The 20,833-nt window shown below is 38.1% G+C and overlaps 1 protein-coding gene across 2 annotated transcripts in view; it reads right to left on the bottom strand.

The window, feature by feature from the left end:
• The window catches only part of nahoda (DOMON-like domain-containing protein nahoda), a 182,713-nt gene extending 168,173 nt beyond the window's left edge, over positions 1–14,540 (bottom strand). Inside the window, exons 1-2 of one of the 2 annotated variants that reach the window (XM_089097006.1) lie at positions 14,404–14,540; positions 9,679–9,982 (exon numbers count right to left, since the gene is read on the bottom strand). In XM_089097006.1, coding sequence (XP_088953132.1) covers positions 9,679–9,823 — 145 coding nt within the window. In that variant the 5' untranslated portion in view covers positions 9,824–9,982; positions 14,404–14,540. The remainder of the gene's footprint in view (positions 1–9,678; positions 9,983–14,403) is intronic. The other variant, XM_089097007.1, reaches the window with a different exon arrangement.
• Between the last annotated feature and the right edge of the window lie 6,293 nt (positions 14,541–20,833).

The following is a 20,833-nucleotide window of genomic DNA, read 5'->3' as shown; positions in this document are numbered from 1 at the left end:
ATTTTCTTTCTTTATACTCCATCAGTGTTGTATTTTACATTTATGATGGGCAATAAATTTATACATACATACATACATTACCAATATGCCCAAGCTTTCGTTTTTTAAGCATCGGGTGGCTTTAAACTTTAGCATAAAGAAAGGAGGATTGAGGGGGAGGTACAGGAAGTGTCATATACAAATTACACGCCTTTTTGCGAAAGATATGTTTTTGTTTGACCATCAAGATAGGACAAAAATCAGTCTGAAATAATAAAACTCCCCAATTTTTTACTATTTCGGCATTAAGAAAAAATGTTATAACATTTCTGAGAAAAAAAGGAAATCCAATTACATGCAAAAACGGGTGGAAACGGAGAAGAGAACAGAAACATGGGAGAACGTGCGGGATCAATCAATCAATCTTATTTAATTTGATAAGGTGGCCTATAAATACAAATTTGACCGAAAAGTATCAAATAATATCTTCAAAAAGGCCAGAGGCATCTTCTTGCAATGTTCAAGCGCCAACCATGAATACCAGTGTTCTGGAGCAGTTCCGGAGTTATGAACAGGTTTGGGGTAGCTTTTTCCTCCGTCCCTATTCCTGGAACAAAAATCCTTCTGGCCTGGCCGCACAGTGACGTCAGGGTTTACCTTTTACAGGTTTACATAACTACAACCATGATTGATAACAACGGTGAAGGGTGAGCGCGAGGAGTGGCAGTGGCACCCCTCGAGGGAGTTATAACCTAGTAAACGATTCCAGCAGATTTTGATCAATAGTTCTGCTGGGTTTTCTTTTTGGTGGGCTTTTTGGACTGAATAGCCGGGTCCTGATATTTTGTCTACTATTAGCTTTCTCCTCGCTGTAGAATAGTATATTTACAGACATTAATAAATAATGAGTCAGAGATAAAAGGGCTCGGGATTGCTAGTGCAGAATTTCAACTCTTGATGATTGAAGAGCGTCGCCTAGTATAGAATACCGTGCAGTGACATATACGGGCCAAGAATTTCCCAAAGTCTTCGTTCAATTAGAAGTTCCAGGGACTTCTTATTGTACGGTTCTATGCTGGCTTAAGCGCTTTGTGTAGACTTGAGAAGAAGTATTACTCCCTGACTATTACTAGTGCATTGAGTTTCTTGAGGCCATAAAAATAAAAAAACAGGAAAATTGAGACACGGAACGTCACAATGTTAAAAAAAAATTTCGTGTTGACATTTTGACTAATGAATTCAAAGGTTGTGAACTGGACTTGGTATAAGGTTCAGAAACTCATCTTCCAGGGATAGACAACACGAAATTAGGAGGTAAAGAATTTGTTTATTCAGGTAGCAAGGATGGGGCACATAGGCAGGAAGTAGGGTGCAGGATGGATAATGAAGTTTCTAAGCCTCGCATAGGCTGTGAAGGTACTAATAATAGAATTGCAGTTACTCAGTTTACAATCAAAAAGTGCAAGGCATCAGTACTAGTACAGACTGGCTGAGACAGTAGTGACCCAGATGGGTTTTTTTTCAAAATTTTAATAGATTGAGAGGAAATTCTCAGGAACATTGGATATGAAATAGAGAGTTTACAATTTGACAATGTAGAAGATGAAAGGAATAATTCTAGGGAAATAATCCACAAAGTAGCAGAAGGTGTCCTAAGGGAGGAAAGGTGGAACGCAGCTAGGAGTGTTGCCAAACACACTTTAAGATTGGTAGAAAAGAGGAGGGGTTTATACCATACGTTTTTGAGGGATAGATCATATGAGAATAAGAAAAAAGTAAGGGAAGTAGAGGTATTAAAGTATGAATTGAGGAGGTATGAAATGGATGTCATGATTAAAATTACCGAGGATCTGGAAGATGTATCCAGACAGCATAATAGTAACATGTTAAGAAACTGAGAGAAGGTGGTCAATCCGGACTTGTCCCAGTTGAATATAAGAGTTGGAACCTCGTTTATGACATAGAAAGTGTTAAAGAGAGATGAAGTAAACAATTTGAGAATGTGTTAAACCATGAAGAATGCCGTAGAAAATGACATAGAAAACATTAAAGTTTATTTTCATAATTAGAAAGTGAAGGAATATGTATTTTAAGTAGAGGAGTTAGAGACATTGCTAAAACGAAAAAAATAATAATGCCTCAGATGCCGGTAGTGTGGTAAATGAGTTTTTGGAATATGGTGGTTGCGAGATTAGAAATAAATTACTAAACATTATGAGTATGATATTTGAAAAAGGAGAAAAAGGCCCTATCTCCGTTTTGGAAAATATTTACTCCGTCTGATCCCCGCAGTATTCGGTCTACTTTCTACAAATATGGCAAGTATCTTCTTCGTCTTCCAATTTGGATGAGGAATTCGAAAATATCACTGAAGTATGGTATAGCAGACCCACTGCTAGCTATACGGAATTATCGTGCTCGATTTGTAAAGGCATTTGAACCGATCCACTCTTCATTATATGTCGCAGTAACTTAAAATTTGTCAATTTATTTGGTCATAGTAATGTTCTTAATCTTGTTTTTCTGTAGTTGAGTTTTCTTTGGATATTTTGTTCTTTTTTTCTTTCCTTGTACTCCATTTACAACATTTTGTATATTTAATAATGAGTAATAAAATAATAATAATAATAGTATTAAACCCCTTATTGGAAAGGGTGATAAGAGTGAGAGTGGTGACTATAGAGGGAATGGCTTGATTTTTATGAGAAGCAAATTACTTAGCATGATGATAATTACTAGACTAAGAGATGTTTAGATAAATTTTTAAAAGAAGGAACACGTGGTTTTAGTAAGTGAAGAGGATGCGTCGACCAGTTTTCAATCTTCTATTAATAATTGAGAAATGTCTTTTTTATAAAACCCCTTTTGTCGTTTGTTGTGAGTTACGAACAAGCATTTGACTTAACCGATAGAAAACCTTTAGTGGAGGTCCTATCCTTGTATGGCAAGTCAGGTAAGTATGACTAATCATTAAAATGATTAGTGCTATGTATGAGAGCAATTTTGCTGCAGTTAAGGTAGGAAGTGAGGTTAGTAGCTAGTTTTGGTATTTGGGTTATTCTGATGGAATTTGTCCTAAGGAACCCGGCAAAGGCTATGAGAGAGCATGGAATTAAACGGGAAGGCAAAATTCTCCTAGACATGGATTATGCAGATGATTCGAGTGTGCGAGATAAAATGTTAGCAAATGAAGGAATGTTCGGAGGTTTGAGAGTTCAGGGTGGAAGAATAGGTTTGAACATCAATAGCCTAGTTCGCATAGACTAGGAATAAATGAAAACGAAGATGAGTTGTCGGGTTATGAGAAGATTGATCAAGTGGATAGCTTTATTAACCTGGATAGTATTATTAGTAAAGATGGTGAATGCGATGATGCTTTGAAAAGTAAAATAGCCAAGGCCTAGGGTATTTTCTGACAGTTGAAAAAAAATTGGAAGAATAGAAATATAATGCGGCGAACTAAAATAAGAATATTGGAAGCTAGAGTAATGGCATTGGACAAGCATTGTTCTGAAACATGGGTGCTTACACCCAAGTTTTACAGAGGAATTGTCTAAGGTTTTAGGTAATAGGTAGCCTACCCGTTTGGCTGACCAGATGTCTAACAATAAGCTCCAGAAGAAATCTTGTTCAATGGCACTCTCTAGGGCAGTGACAAAAGAAAGCTCCAAATGGCTAGGGCACTTTTGCGTATGAAGGATGACAGATTGCCAAAAATTGTGCTTTTTGGCAAACCATCTGGGACGAATTGAAAAGCAGGTCGTCTTCCAATGGGGTAGGAAGGGGTCATAAGGATGGATTTGAGGAAATCCAAACTTCATTTGAGGGAGTAAAGAGCGATGCTTGGAGTAAAACTGGGGTAGAGGAGGAGCGTGGGCAGTTGTGTCGGCCTCAGTCGGTTTGATGCTGTAGTGAGTTGTTTGTATTATTAGCGGTATCAATCGTGAATGATTCTAAGACCTATTGAATCCAGAAATTACGAGACACAATTTATTCTCTTATTTTTTGCTATTCGATAAGCCCTAATATTAGATATATAATAAGCCCAAAACACGTCTGAATTCATCTCTAACTTCAATAACAAGTCGAAATTCAATATGTATAAGCTCAATAACATGTCTAAATTCAGTAATATGTATAATCTCGTGTAATAGCATGTGTAAGCTCAGTTTATAATCTTTTGGTCTTACTTTCTACTTGCGTTAGACGAGCAAATACCCAAATTAGCGAGCATGGTTGGAAACTTGGAATCGTACTTCCCACGAGAAGAGGGTAAAAAAAATCCACCAAGGCTGAATTGAAGGACCCACCTCCCTAAAAATCAGATAACCACGGCATGATTGTCTTTCTCATGTCATTCTCATTTTCAAAAAATAATTCTTGATTCCTTTCCCCTTAGGGTTATGCCCGAGTACAGCTATGGGTGATATAGCTTAATAAATTTTAATAACAAAGCGGCCGAAGGAAAAATCAATTTTTGTTTTTTAATCAACATGGTATAAAACTTTTATTTACGCCTGGAAACAAGCACCCAAAGTAGTTCCCATGATCCAATTAAAAAAAAAAAAAAAAAAAAAAAAAAAAAATATCACAGCTGAGGAGGCATCAAGTTATTATGTCATTAAAAACGAAAAGTTAATACCCCTGAAAAGAGCCTAAACGAAGGTAAACTATTCTTTCCTTTTTTTAAAATCCTGGGTCACATGTCAGTATTTTGTTATCATTTTTTTAAGTGCTTTTTTGTTCCCCCCAAAAAATAAAATCCTTATCCCCCTAGAACCGTCCAAAGAGGGGGGGGGGCACCGGGTCAGCTAACCCACGTACCGCAGCTTTGGGGCGCCGCGGCTGTGGGGTTGCCCAATTGATTAAAATTTCACTTAGAATCGGCTTTTTTGCTTTTATATGAGTCGGGAGGGGGGGGGGGCAGCTGTAATTAATTCCATCCTAAGCCTCACCAACCCAAGGAACGTTCCTGTCCCCCCGCCAGTTTCTCAGAGTAGACCTCTTAAAAGACCAAAATAACCGACAAAAATACACCGCTACTCTTTCCGAAAGAATTTCTGAACTCCTCTTTACATCCCTGCTAACTCTATCAGAAGATGATATCGATAATCTTGTAAAGAGTAGCTCTCAGGTTATATGCGATGTCGCCCAGTTCACCCTGGGAGTCCAAAAGGCGGACCAAAAACCTTGGATCACGGATTAGGTAATCTCACTATACGAAGAAAAACGCAACCACACTAACAAACTAGATAGAGAAAGTCGGGATATGTACAAACGACTGAAGCGTGCAGTAGAGAAGGCCACTCGCCGTACTCACCGATCTAATATAATGGAGCAATTTCAGCAATGCGAAATGGCATTCAAAAAGGTGACACTCATTTCATGTACAGGGGAGTGCAGGAACTAACCAAAAAAAGGGACTGAAACCCTGTACCCTCCTCGATGAAGATGGTAACCAAATCCAAACTACAGATGGGATCCGAACAAGATGGAAAGAACACTTTGACAGCAAATTAAACTCAACGATCCTCTCAGACCCAGCGGTGCTTAACAGCCTCCCTGTAATCGCCGCAGACCCAAGCCCCCCCCCCCACGTTGTTTTGAGATAGAATCGGCTATCAAGGGTTTAGGGACAAAAACCGCTGCAGGTCCAGATGGAATCCAACCGGAGTAACCAAAAGTAAATTGCAATCCCCTTGTTGACCTATACATAAAAAGTGCTACTGCTGCTTGGGAAGAGGGTCACTTCCTCGCCTCATGGTGTGAAGCCACGATAGTTCCACTCCATAAGAAAGGCTAAAAAACAATCTGTGATAATTTCTGGCATATAAGCCTTACGAGCCACGCCGCTAAAATACTCACTAGGGTAATGTTGGGACGTATAAGAGCTATAGCTTCAAATGTTATTCCAGAATATCAGGCCGGTTTCCGCACAAACAGGTCAACAATTGATCTGATATTTACAATCCGTCAGATTATGGAAAAATATCTAGAACTTGGACGTAGTATTTTCAACCTTTTCATTGACTTTAAGCAGGCTTTCGACCTCATATGGAGAGAAATGTAACATATTCTTCTCCACTTTGGTATACCACAAAACTTAGTATCAATGACCAGAGATGTGTACTCAAATTTCAGAAGCCGCGTCATTACGGGAGAGGGCCTTTCCGATAGTTTTGAAAAATCGACTGGTCTGCTGAAGGGTTGCTTGCTTTCAGCGGAACTGTTTAACCTGTTCCTTACCGCTGTCCTATCACTCCTTGACGACTCGTCTGGTGTCCTCATCGGGGGAATATTGACTGATAATATAGCTTATGCAGACGACACAGACCAAATAAATGAGAACCTTGGGGATCTTCAGTCCCACGTCGACAACATCCCATCAACCACCAGCCGGTTTGGAATGACCATCAATTCCTCAAAGACGAAAGCTATGCTCTGTTCACGAAAGCCGGAAAACAAAGAAAGCTTAAGCTTCCAGCTCGGTGGTGACAACATAGAACTGGTCGAAGTGTTAACCTACCTTGGTAGCCTTATAACGTCCAATAAAAACCACTCGAAAGATATTAAGAGGCGCCTGGCGCTTGCCAACTCTATCTTTAAAGCCTTGATTCCGATCTGGAGAAACAAGAATTTGTCGACACTACTAAAAACAAGACTGTTCAACATCCTGATTATCCCCATTGGCATTTACGCTTGTGAATCATGGACCCTCAAAACAGATGATCAACGTCGCCTAGCCGAATTCGGAACAAAGTAACTTTGCCGTACTGCGGGCATTACGTACCTGGATAGGGTTTCTAATATTAGGCTCTTTGAAAACCTCAAGATCAAACACACCATACTTGACAAAATAAAACTGCAACGACTTAGGTGGCTAGGCCACATCCAGCGTGTGAAAAATTCCCGTCTTCCGAAAATAGTCTTACATGGTCACGTGCATGGTTCAGGCCCCAGAAGAGATGGAAAGACAACTTCTCTACACTCAACCTCCCGCAACTTCTACGCCTGTTTGAAGATAGACGCTCATACAGACGCCACATCAATAACATAGTGACTGAAGAGACCCAAAACAACCTTCGAGGATGGATAGGACTTTAGTCAAGTAAGTCAAGATGAGATTATACGAAATCGTCTCCATATTAATCCGAATAAGAAGAAGAAGATTAACAAAAGTGGAATAAGAAAGAAGCAAAATGTTGGGAGGAGCTACTTGAGCTCGTCAGAGCTCAAAAAACATTTGTATGACAAGAGAACAAGGACTATATGATATCCAAGATTAACACAAACACATGGGGTAATTATGGTATTAGTTGTATTCAGCTTTTAAAATATCCGTTGTGAATGGTAAAATCTGATCACTAGCATTAGCTAATGCTGGGTTCTGGAACAGGCTGAATTTCGGTGTGAGTAAACTCTCACTGTGAATGGGCCTTTTGCATTGCGGACAAAATTATAGTTACGTAATATAAAGTTCTAAGTTACGTTAGTGTGAAAAGTTCTGCGGCGTGATTTGATAGAACCATAAGATACATGAAAATGGTTATAGAAAAATATATCTGAAACCCAATTTATCCAGCATCTTGAGTTTAAAGGGTAGGCTGGAATCCAAACTTGACAAAAAAAAAAAGATAAAATAACGCTCTTAGAATTATCACAGATATTTGAGGAGAATTTTCAGCTTCAGTCAATTTGTCACCGGAAGGACATTAACTTCATATATTTAAATTAATTTTAGGAGCGTCAGGCTCTACAGGTTAAAGTCAAACGATGATCTTGCATTCCGCAGAGTGTGGGATGCAAGAATACGCAGGTTGACAAACAAAAACCAGATATTTTATATAATGCGCGATAACTCATCATTTTTAAACATTGGAGGCAGCTACTTTTTTCTGCAACACAGCCTCAATGTGACACCGAGCTCTTCTTTTATGACTCATCGATTTCATAGTTGCACTCAATGCTGACAAATTGAGCTGGTAAAATATGCGTTTTGTTAATAAAAAAAAAATAGCTCGATTGGAAAAACTAAGCTAGAAATACGCAAAATGAAACAGGCCTGTAGGCTAGTATAATCTAAGGCCAGTATAGGCTAGTAAGCTAGTGTCGTAAGGGCAAGTACAACCTAAGAAGATCTTCAACTATGGCTTGCGTTCAGTTAAGACCCCCAGAGGGCAAATAAAATAATTTTTCCAATGAAGCCAGAGGCACTCCGAGATGAGTTGGCATGTCTGCAAGCACTCCTTTCAAAGGCCAAAAAATTTTTATGATTCTCTCTATGTTTTTTCTATATATTTCGGGTAATTTGCTAGTTTTTCACTTTTTTCAAAACTTACCCTAAATATTGGGCACCTTCCATCAAATATTCCCGCGTGTTTGCCAGGGGAGAGGGCCCCCTTAAATATTCCTCTAGGTGTAGGTATTTAATAAACTTCCTGCAAAATATGACATTGGCCTATAATTATTACTATTTTTTTTCACTGAACAGTCTTCACAGGTTTCTTCAGGTGCTTGCAATAACACAAATACAAACACAACTATTTGATAGCCATATAAAAGCCTGTTTTCAGAAATACAGCCTATTGACTGATGGCAGTTGCTAAGAACTTCCATAACTTATCAGCATGCATGGTTGAACATATTATTTGACAAAGATTGATTCAGCTATAAAATTTATGCCTATGAGGTAAACAACTAGGATAATAATAGCCCACCGAGCAGCCCAAGATATTGCTTAGGCAGAGGGGGCAAAGCCCTAATTAATATTTTGAAAATGGAACACCTAAGGGTATCTTAAGATAGAACAAAACAATCATTGATTGGCCATTTTGTGAAGGGTTCAAAGGTATAATGTATGATAGACTGTGGACTATATGTGAGGAAATAGGCTTTAATTGGATTTTTGTATCAAGCATGGGGTCGAAAAACAGAATATTTTTCAGATAGGTGGACATAGGTTTTATCCTTAAGTAAAAGGAGAAGGGGTATCAGAAGATTTTTTATGGGGGATCAATTCAGCAAAATGACACTTATGGGCACTATTTTATGCATTTTTTGGCCATTTTTTTTTCCAGGAGGTTGGGCCTTTGGGCTAATTCGGAGGGTATTCCTTCTAAATATGTGCCCATGTGTTTTGTAGGCGCATATTGATATACTCATCAAGACCACTCTGTGAAATTCGTATCTCGACTATGGTAATTTCATGAACAGCATTTACAAGGTGACGCTAATTGGTGGTGGGGGAGCACGGGGCACTTTCCCCCTATATTTTATCCCCCTGGATTTCTAAAATAACTTTTTTTGGTATTTTTATTGAAATATACCCTTCTTGATATAAGTTCTGTACAAGGAAAGATTCTTAACTGTACTTTAAGATACAATAGACCCAATTCTGATACACAAAAAAAAAAAAAAAAAAAAAAAAAAAAAAAAAAAAAAAAAAAAAAAAAACGAGATGCAAACTATCTATGTAGTTAATAAAATATGATATAATGTAATTTAGACAAAATGTTAGTTCGTAATTATTTTCAGGCCCAAATAACATGTAGGAAATGGGACTCTATCAAGCGTGTCTGATTCAATGAGTGGGCCATAAATTTGGTTTTGAGGAAAAGTACTGCGTACTCTTTGAGTTACTGGCGTAATTTTATCCCCCTCCCCCTCCTGTACCCCAATTTAAAAGAATCACAGACTAACCTTTAGGCATTCCACAGGGAGGAAGTGTTCTTCCGTTATCCAAAAAGTCGAGATCATACTTCCTAGCAGGAGGGAAAGTCAAAGACACATGCCCATAGCTTCGCAATACAAATATGAGCAAAATAAATATAATTTTAGCACTCATCTTTGAATAACCCCAATCCCTATTTAAGCCATAACGTGTTTTCACTGGAAGTTTTCACTTTAGCAATCACGTCATTTCCTTTCTAGGGGAAAATGTCCTTAGGGTAGATTAGTCCATTGGTAGACAACTTTGAGATTCAACTGTTCTTGCCGATGCGTCCTGAAGAAAGAAAAGATTCTTTATTAACTGGTCAAAATTATACCAACAAATTTGTATTATCAACACATTAGAACAGCTAGAAGGTGGTCTCAGTGCGCTTTAATTCCACTGGTTTATTTCTCTGACGGACCTCAGCCGTGCGACCACATTGTCCCTTATTTCTGGAGAGAAAAATGGCTCCGCCTTTTTAAAACGCGTTAAATAATTATTTTAAAAAGTTAATACTGATCAAAAATTTAGACAAACCAGGAAATATAATTTTTGAAGAGACAAATAACCCCATCTTTAAAAACCCTGAATGTGTTCATGTGTGAGAACTATTTAGCCAGTAAAAAGACCGAAAAGTGTTTAAGTCATTTAACAAGTATAATCTCTGTTTCTCTGTACAATTCCCCCCCCCCCCCAATCTCTTTATAAATGAGTGCGACTGAGGCAAGGTCCACAATAAATGGTTTTGTGCCACTGTTTTTAAGTTCTCAGGGGATATGCTTCGGACCAGCCCTAGCGGAATCCTCTCTTTTCCTGTAGTCACCTCCTTTGTACAGGTACGGTATAAAGACTTTTTGGTACTTGGGCATTATATGGGCCTTTCTAAAAAGTCAAGTTTGGTTAATGCTAATGAAATAAAATAAAATAGAATGAATATATAATAGTTTATAAACAAATTTTGGGCTATATATTTGCACACTAAGTGGGTGGGGGGGGGGGGTGTTAAAGCATAGCATATATTAAATACGTAACCTAACCTAACCTAGGTACCTTCCCCCCCTAAGCCCCAAAAAACAACAGTTTAAATATCCTATATGCAATGAAAACCACGCTATCATTTATTACTCTATAGCGGTTAACCCACAGTTCATATAATTATCCAGTAAGCTTATCGCAGATCATTTCTGGTCTTCGTTCTCGGTACGAACAAAAAACTCCTCCCACTTCTTTCTGCATTAACGGGTTAATCTGTTTCCGATTGTTTCCAACAAAGCGCATCATTCGTAATAGCGGGTTTCCACTTATTTCTGATTAGATCACAGTCTGACTTGTCTACCCGTGAAAAGATCTGATGCCGCCTACATTTCTATCTGCAAAAACGTTCTCTGGAGCACTCGCACCTTGGTCCGGGTTTTTATAATGGGTGAGATAGGGAAAGATCATACTGGATAATTATATAAACTGTGGGTTAACCCGTCAAAAACGGGTTTTTAGTGACTGGTGTCCTTGTAAAGGCCCAAATAGTGCCCAAGTTCAAGACTTTTCTTTTAGCTGGAACTTCTCCCGTTGAAGACAAGCTATGTACCTCTAAAATGAAATTACAAGTAATTGGTAGAAGGGTTGGTTAATTCAGACACAGCAGTTCATTGCCAGTATTCAATTGAATTATTTGCTATGCAATTTTGGTACTCCCTAACGGGTCCCAAACAACTCAAGAAGTTAGCAAGATCTCTGAAAACCGGTTTCATAGCGACAAATACAAATGACGGGTGAAGGGAACGCATTGGAGTTGTAGCATTTAGGCAATATTTTTTAACCCCCCCCCCCTAATGTGCAAATATATAACCCCAAATTATATTTCTATATAAACTAAAGTGTTATATTTTCATCATGTTTTGGTATATTTCAATAGAATTAACCCACTTCCCGAGTGTGTTCTGGATTGTACAAAAATACCGCAATTTTTACTAGTAAGGGGGTATTATTAAAAGCCAAAGGGTCGCCAACTTTGTGCGGCACTCCGAGATGTACACCAGGTTCTAGAAAGAGGTCGACTTCTTGTTAAAAGTACTCTGCCTCTACAAAATAAAAAGTAAAACCACAAAAATGAGGACTGGAATACCAGTTTAAAAAGGCAAAACAATTGTATACAAATCGAGTTAAAACAGGCTAAGCCCTTACAAAAATGCCTAGATTAAATTTGTTTCACCTAAGGGACCTTGAAACAAAACGGAAACTATAGCAGTTGGAAAACCCCGGTGCAATTACAGTCAATAAGTACAAGAACAGAAATTACCATTAGCTGAAAATTAACAACGCCATCCTGCTCACTTATAAAGGTCCTAATATACGTGAGTTCAACTTTCAAAAATAGATATATAGCCAAATTAGAGCTCAAAAGGGTATTTGGTCAATTATTGGCGCCCTTATCACACTGCCTCCCCCTCACCAAGGTTTTCTCTAGATTTGCCGGTAAATTTCTAGTGGGCTATATAATTTAGCTAAGATGAAAGTGAAACGCCGTTTGATGTCTTTTTTATGCTCTTTCATAATTCAAGAATCGCTTCTGGGGCTAATTGTGTTTTGAGCCCTTAAAGGGGCCCCAAAGGTATTCAACACTCAACACAACCACTCAACACAGAAGTTTCAACACCAGTTAAGTTATTAAAAAGCGATTAAAAACATATCACTAATTTAAAAATAAGTTGTTCGAGAGTACCATATTCCAAAAATACTTATTTATAAGAATTCAAACCTCATTTATTAGGCGACTCAAATATAAACCGTTTTCCTACCGTTTAAAGTTGTTCAAATGCGGTCGACAAAAATAGCACTGAATTTTGCGATTCAAAACTTCGCCGTCGACAATTCAGGGTATATTCCAATTCAGGGTATATATTTGCACATTAGGGGGGGGATTTGCAATTGGCCATACAATTTAGCTAGGATGAAAGTGAAAACGTTATTTGATGTTTTTTTATGCTCTTTCATTATTCATATAAAATACCTTCGGGCCCCTTTAAGGGCTCAAGATACAACTATGTTTTCATTTTCATCTTAGCTAAATTGTATAGCTCACTAGAAATTTACCGATTTGCCTTTGTCTTTAAGTTGTTATATTCGCCCTCCACCAACCAGAACCCTGACCCCTCAGAAGTCTGAGTTTCTTTGCTTCGTTGAAAATCTATCGAAAACAGCGGCATCAATAGGGAGAGGGGTTGCTTGCAAACTCCATCCCAGTCCCCATCCCCTAATGAGGTCGAATATGAATCTAAGTTATTTAAAGAGTTGGATGATTTTGTTTTCTGTCACATTGCTTTACGTGGCATTTTAGATCAACTGCTGATGAGAAATAAACATTAAAATGGTAAATATTTAATGGTTGGCTACTTTTGAAGGAAACATGCAGGACAAACAAGAGCAGTATCATTAGACTCGTTATTCTACGCTCATCTCGAATATCATGGGCGCTTTTCTGACAATGCGCCCCATCCTCCCCAGATGGTCCCAGATATAGCCCCAATAATATATTTGGTACTTATCTGGGTAAATTTTCACCAAAAAATATTATTGACTTACGAATAAAGTGAATATACCACTGGATGCCTTTTTTTATGTTCTTTCCAAATGTAATAATCATTTTTGTCGGAAATAAATGTTACCCCACCCCTATATACCACTTCAGGGTATATATTTGCATATTAGGGGGGGGCAAATTTCATTTCTGATGTAAATGGGAGGTAAGTTTAAACTTCACCCCCACCCCCCTAATGTGCAAATATATACCCTGAAATGGTATATAGGGGTGGGGGTAAAATTTATTTCCGACAAAAATGAGTATTATATTTGGAAAGAGCATAAAAAAAGGCATCGAGTGATATATTCACAACAACTGGTTTATTGCTGTTTGTATGCAGATACAATTAGCTTTGGCTCAGTGGAAAACTACATTGTAGCTATGCAATAAATATTTAGTTGGTATTTTGGTTAGGTTAGATTACATTTTGTATGCAGCCCCACTATACTTAACCCCCCCCCCCCCTAATGTGCAAACATACAGCCCGAATTATATATATCCAATCTATCCCCCAAGCGTCTCAGTTGTTTCAACCCGTATCTGTAGATCCAAATTCTCAAATGTGTACTGGCTAACAGATAAGTACCATACATTTCTCCAGTAATTGAACTCGAGATAGGCCATAGATTCTTTGTTAAAACGGGCTTCTGCAGTCTCGACTCCATGAAATTTAGTTTCGCCTGACCAAATTGCAATGGGATATGGATAAATACTATTTGAAGTGATTTAAAAAGTGGATAACACTGGAAGGGAACATGATAATCTGATTGACCGAAACATCCTGTAGAATATAAACTAAGCTTTTCCTAGGGCTATCTGGGACCATCAGTGGGAGGGGGTACTTTGCCAAAAAAGCGACTATGATATTTGGAAACAGTATAAACTAAGAAATCTAAATAGTACCAGTTTTATTTGTTTAACATGTTTCCTTCAGGAGTAGCCACTATCACAAATCAACAAGTTTTTGTAAATAGACAGAGGCTAATTCTGGTTCCCATTAGGGCGAGGGGAGATGGGACATAAATCTAACGGTACTAATTATAAATGGAGAAAACCTCTGTCCAAGAAACCATCCCTGAAAGTTTCATTTTCCTAACCCAACCCCTTTCCAAGATAGCCAAAAGTAGAATTTTACCATAAATAGTCAAGTACATACGAAGGAAAATTCTACACTAAATAAAAGCAATAGTATTTATCCTTATAGATTGTCGTGTCACTTTTTCTTCACTATGCACTAGCAACTAACTATGTTGATGTTAAGCTAATTCTTGCGCGGTTCGTTTCTCCAGAGGCTAAGTAAAACGCCATTGGGCGTGCGTTTATTATTGTCTTGGCATGTGGCTTACTCACTGCTGGAAGGATCGGTCCAAAATAGGTCTCCGCTTCCTGGCTAAAAATAGCAAAATAAGTTTGATTTATGAATTTTTTAAAAGCCAATGAATGTGCCTGACAAAAAAGCCAGTGAATGTGCCTGACAAAAAAGCCGATGAATGTGTACTAATTGCTTTAAAATTTTTCAGTTCACGAGTTAAACTATTTGAATATTGTTTAAATGGAAATTTTCGCTCAGTGGCTACCGAAACAAATTAGCTAAGGCCTAGCTTTTGATTCACGCATGAGCAATATTCACTTATCATGGCAATTTAGTTGCCGACATCAGCAATTTCACTCAGGGGCGTGGCTCCAGCATTTTTATTGAGGGGGCAAAAAAGTTCAACATCCAGAAATTCAAGGGGCATGGGCTATATAAAATCTTTTTTCCATTTTTTTTTGGGGGGGGGGCAACTGTCCCCCCCCCCCTTGCCACCCCCAAACGACACCACTGATTTCACTCGCTTGTCAAGCAATTTATTGAATTGAGAAAAAAAATATTTTCATTATGCAACTATGCAACTTTTTCGGTAATTTTCAAAATTCAACAATAACAGCCATAGAAATCAAGGCCTTATCCAGGATTTTTGTTCGAGTAGGGGGAGGGGAGAGAAAAAACTTGATAAAAGTGTCGAAAATTTTTTATATGCTTTTTTTCTATTTTTACGGGTTGCACAAAAATAACGGGGGGGGTCAAATGGGGTACCCCACCCCTTCCCCCGGGCTACGGTCATGGTCATAGCGGCAGTTAAAATTGTTCACTGATGCAACTAACGTATCCTGTCTATAGCAGCAATTTGTTATGCATCAACCTAGAGTTATGCCCGAGCCACATTATAGCCACAATTGTCAATAAAATCTGAAATACTCATGGCTACTCTGCTAATTATGTATCCCGTTCGTAGTTTCTCGAGTTGAACTGAATTCCAACTCTACATCCTCAAATTTGTGATTGACCAATCAGAGTTAAGATCTATGGCCAATTTGAAGATAAAACGATGGTTGCTTGGAACAGCAGTTTTCTTACCTGTAACAAGAGCCTGGCAAAAGATAACAAGACATAATTTTAGAAGGCAACAGTAGGGATAAAATAATGTTGACGCAACGTAGACACATAGGGTTTCACTTCTGTATGCACGTGTACCGTTAAAATCAAGAAAAAACATGCCAATTGATAAATCTTCGCTGTTTTATCAATCTATCACTAATTTAAGCCTTCCCATTCAAGGTTGTATCCAGGTGGGGGCGCCAGGTTTGAAACCCTCCCTCCAAAATTTTATCCGACTCGTTTTCGAAGCGTTTTTTAAAGTTTTTTTTTTGCTTCCCCGCCCTCTGAACAAAAATCCTGGATACACCCTTGCTCCCATGGTGACATTAAAGGAAACAAAGTTTCATACCACAACGTTTGTCCCGCTTAGACATGAACCCAAACCGAAATTTTGTCCGACTAGCTTTTTAAGGTTCCTTTTTTTGCAGCCCCCCCCCCCCTCCCCGGAACAAAAATCTAGGATACACCCTTGTCCCATGGTGCCATTAAATTTCACAAAATTGCATACCACAACGTTTGTCCCGCTCAGACATGGTGCTGAGAAAACCATCTTTCTTTCTAAGCATTTTTTTTCTTGATAAGCTATTCTTATATCAAAAGGTTTTTTAAGTCTAATTTTTACTTTTTTTACAAGCAAAAGATTTACACATGTAGACTGTTATACATGTAAACAATATAATTATATTAGATGTGTGTGGTTTATTTCAGACTAGAGAAATGGGTTATTGTTTAGCTCCAAGACTTTACATATCTATTAGTTTCCAGTAACCTATTTCAAATATCTTAGTATTGGCTAAAGTTTCCTTACTTTCTTGAAAAATTTAGATAAATTTCAACTTTTTTCTGGCAGTAATAAGGACAGCAAAGTCATGTAAGGAAAGCGGTTTATTAGCTTTATGGGCTGCCTTAAGAACTTTAATGGCGCCGCGGGAGCCGTACATATGATATGGCTCAGGCGGGCATTAGAGCAAAGACTCACTGCGACACTGAATGCGTTTTGCGTATCTTTATAGTACGAAACAATAAGAAATGAAAAATGTTCTCGGACGTATAGTTGAAGGTTTTGTTCATCTACGACTGGAATACTTCTCTTGGGGTTTTTATCATACGTGTTTTTTTTTTCTTTGATATTATCGCATTATATTGGAAAGTGAGGTGACGTATAAAATGGCATTGTTCGTGGAGAAAATCAAAATCTGCCCGCCCAAAAGCTAAACTGCCCGCCGAAGCCTTGCAGTATATGCATAAATACAACATCAAAGAGTATCATACAGTGATAAAAACTAGGGGGAAAGCAGCATTACCTATATTCGAGAGTTTAGCAAAAACTTTTGAGTTTGGGAAGCGAATCCATGTCAATAATGGATATCTACCATGGATAGTCTGATTCTAGCTTTGTACGATAGATTCATCTTTCCATGGGTATAGACTGTTGGAGGGTTATCAGGGTAGAGCTACCAACGAAACGCTATTTGGGGGATCAGGTCCCGCATAAAAAACTTGAAAGGGTTTCACAGGAGCCATAGAAATCCACTTCTAAGGTGATAAAATCTGTTTTCAGTTCATATGACGACTCCCAACCCTCTCTGAAAAAATGAGAACTTTTTTCCTATGCATTTTCCTTAATATTCGTGTTCGACCTTTTCTAGTCGTTAAGACGTAACACAGCAAAAATCCCTTAACGGCTCTTAACTCAATTCGACCTAAACGAAGTCAGCAATACTAGCGAATTTATTTGGGGATAGTCCCCCTTTTCGTCACCCTCACCGGCAATTCTAAATTAATTACAATAAAATCTTATACATTATGGGATATACTGACTCGAAGATAAATGACCAGTTAATCTATAGATTAATTATGTTTTAGATATAAAATTTGTCTGTGGTCACTTTAATTAATTATAAAAGTCACTTGAATAGTAACGATGGGGAGAGCAAGGAAGACTAATTTGAAATTACCTCCCAATGGTGGCGTGGAATATGGTCAATAGTCACATATCCTGAGACGGGCTGACCAAATGAAAAATGTGAATATTGGGCATTATTATGAGAGAGAAGTTTGAATACCTCAATTCGCCCAGCGACAAACAATTGTAATTTTATATACTGTATACGAATTAAAGCCAATTTTTTCTTATCGATTTGCCAGAGGGGGCAGGGTGGAAGAATTAATAAATGGGTTTTCAGGCCTAAACGCCGATATATTCATGAATTTGCACATATTTTTGAATGTATGTACCAACTTTCTTTGAATGCTTCTTAAGAGGAAAGGATTTACCGATCCAAGGGTGTCAAATTTAGATTTTTTATTTATGGTTGCAGCGATAGCTGGAAGTAGTGAAGGACGAATCACGACCCATAGTAACCAAAAATTTAAAAACGCGTTTTAAAAACAAACGGGCCAGTGCACGGGTGCCCATAAGGGGGGGGGGGAGGTGGCCGGGGTTGGGGGCTCCTGCCCTCCCCCCTGGCTGAATGATGCTGCCTTGTTTTTATATTTTTGTGCGGAGATTTCTATTATATAACATTTAAATTGCCAACTAGATGAGGTTTGCCCCCCCTGGAATTCTGCTTATGGACGCCCATGGGCTAGTGAGGAAATATTTCCTTTTGTAGCTGATCCAGGAATGGTAAGTATTATCTCAATTAGTCTTAATAGTAAGAGTTTGTTGGGAAAACAAATTTATGGGAGTTTCGAATAATAGTCTAAACCCCTCAAAATGGCGTTGGATGGAATCAAAAGTACACCATTGGTATTTCCATTGCCAAAAATCATATACAGGAAACTTACAGCCCCTTGGCATGAAGAACAAGGAAAATCCCTTTTTTTGCATGGGTAGCAATGATGTGTACTCTTTCTCCTTCGCCACTGCTAGCAGGGCACTTGGGCGTCATAGAGAGCTGTTTAAGGAATCATGTGGAAGGAAATTGTCATATCTAGTGACTTTTGTAAATAGCCAAATATAATATTGAAACAAAGTACAAGTTTTGACAAAAACAAATCTTCATATACAAGACGATGTCATATACGACAGACTCTGCTGCCTGATTCCCTGGGGCTCAATCTTTACTATATCCATTTAAGAAAAAACCTGAAGGTCTTTTCCTGTGAGTGATTATTCTAAGGTTTATCACATTTTATTTATTCTCGTGCATACCACTAATCACATGAATGTACTTATCTGGTATACCGTACAAAGAAAGGATCTTCAGCAAAGCTTTTCTATCAGCTGAATCAATTAGCTTTTTTTATCAGAGAACGACGGCCCATAGTAGCCGGAAGTTTAAAAAAGCATTTAGAAGAAGAAAAAAAAATTTCAAGTGAGGAATAGTCGCCATTTGACTCTATTTCAGGAATGGAAACTGTTATTTCGGCGAAAGAGTAAAAATTTATTTCGAAGACAAATTTGTGCAAAATTCGAAATGTTCACAAAGGGCTGGGAAATGGCTCACATAAATCAACTTATTTTGGAACGGGGTTATGAACTTAAATATGCATAAGCTAGACGCAAAAGATTGAAATATGTACTAACCTACTGAAAAACTTGAAAATTTCGATTTTCAAAAATTTCGAATTGTTGATTAAATAGTAAAATAACTGCTAAATCGCAAAAGAAGAAGATATTTTGATAAGGAAAACATTCAAGAAGGCTATTTGGGTGAACAATGGAAACCTTGGACTTTGATAAAACTTGAAGCAAAGGAGGACGTTCTATCCTTGCATAATCTATTTTGATGAGGAACATTTCAACATGTACATATAACGTCGAGACCGTGAGTTGACGGTTGGGTTGCCATCGAACTATCCTAAGACATGTACTAGTGCTAGCAGTAGAGCTCCATTGTGAGCTATTACGCAGAGGAAGGGTAAGAAACTGCCAATTCAATCAATCCCTTGGTCCCTCATACTCACCACGGGGCTAGATATGACTAATTCCTTAGGAAACAATCAGATGTATGATGTAATTCAGGTACATGAGCAGGATTTAAAACAAGGAGATGGGGCCAAATAGGAAAAAAATCCTGGGGTCCCACGAAACGAATGCTCCTGGTACATAGCAGAACAACAAATGTACAAAAAATTTGGAACGACAAATGTTGCAAGACGTAGGTTATTTATTTTAATCTTTGCGTGATGTTTTCTCTTGACAGTGATTCTCACGGTAGAAAATTGGACATGACGAATCAGGAATGACAGGATAGTTTTCTGCCGGGTTATAACCCCATGGGATATGGAACTCATAAACTAAAACATGCTTGTAAAAACATGCTTAAAATATTGACGAATTCGCGCTTTTTAAATCAAATTTTACATCTTATGCTTTATAGTGCTTAAAACACAAGAAAATTATTTTAGATGAACATTCAATAGTCGCTTCGGCTATGTTATATTTATTTTAGATTATGTTTTTTTACTTGATAGAATTTTGTTTCATTAAAATAAATTTATAGTTTCCAAGTTCTTCAAACATGGTAATACTTTAAAAATGTTGATATGGTAATACCGAAGCAAATGCTTGCTATAGGGCAGTTCTTTTACTCATCTTTGTGCTAAGATCTTACATCTTTTGACAAAGAACACCTAAAAGTGAAATATTAGCACTAAGATCTTACGTCTTATAGCGTTCTTTTGCAAACGTCTTTCATCATTATGCTCTGATCAGCGGCCTAAGAACTACTACTACTACTACTACTACTACTAACAACTCACCGCAGCACTAAGCCGCCTGAGGCCAACACAGCTACGCACGCTCCCCCTCCATCCCAATCTATTCGAAGCCTCCCTTTTTACACCCGCCCACGAAGTTCCCCGTTCCTTCAAATCTTTCTTTATGACGTCCTCCCACCCCAGACGAGGACGACCTGCTTTCCGTTTAGCCCTAGACGGTTGGCCAAAAAGAACAATCTTCGCCAATGTGTCATCCTTCATCCGCAAAACGTGCCTTAGCCACTTCAACCTTTCTTTCATTATCAAACAGTTCGTGGTAACGAACTGTAAGTAAGGAGCGACCCGGCTCAATGGTAACCAAAACTCTAGAAAACGGGTTTTTGATACCAATAGATACATCAAAAGAATCAGATTTCAATGCTGATTTCAAATATATAACTGTCATCAAGTTTATTCCTACCCATCAAAAGTTACGCGC

The sequence above is a fragment of the Artemia sp. Qi Xiang Cuo genome, chromosome 11 (assembly GCF_049724085.1).
Source record: "Artemia sp. Qi Xiang Cuo chromosome 11, ASM4972408v1, whole genome shotgun sequence".
In the NCBI taxonomy this organism is placed as follows: Eukaryota; Metazoa; Arthropoda; class Branchiopoda; order Anostraca; family Artemiidae; genus Artemia; species Artemia sp. Qi Xiang Cuo.
The sequence above is the reverse complement of the archived record's forward strand: the minus strand, read 5'-3'. Positions and strand labels throughout refer to the sequence as shown.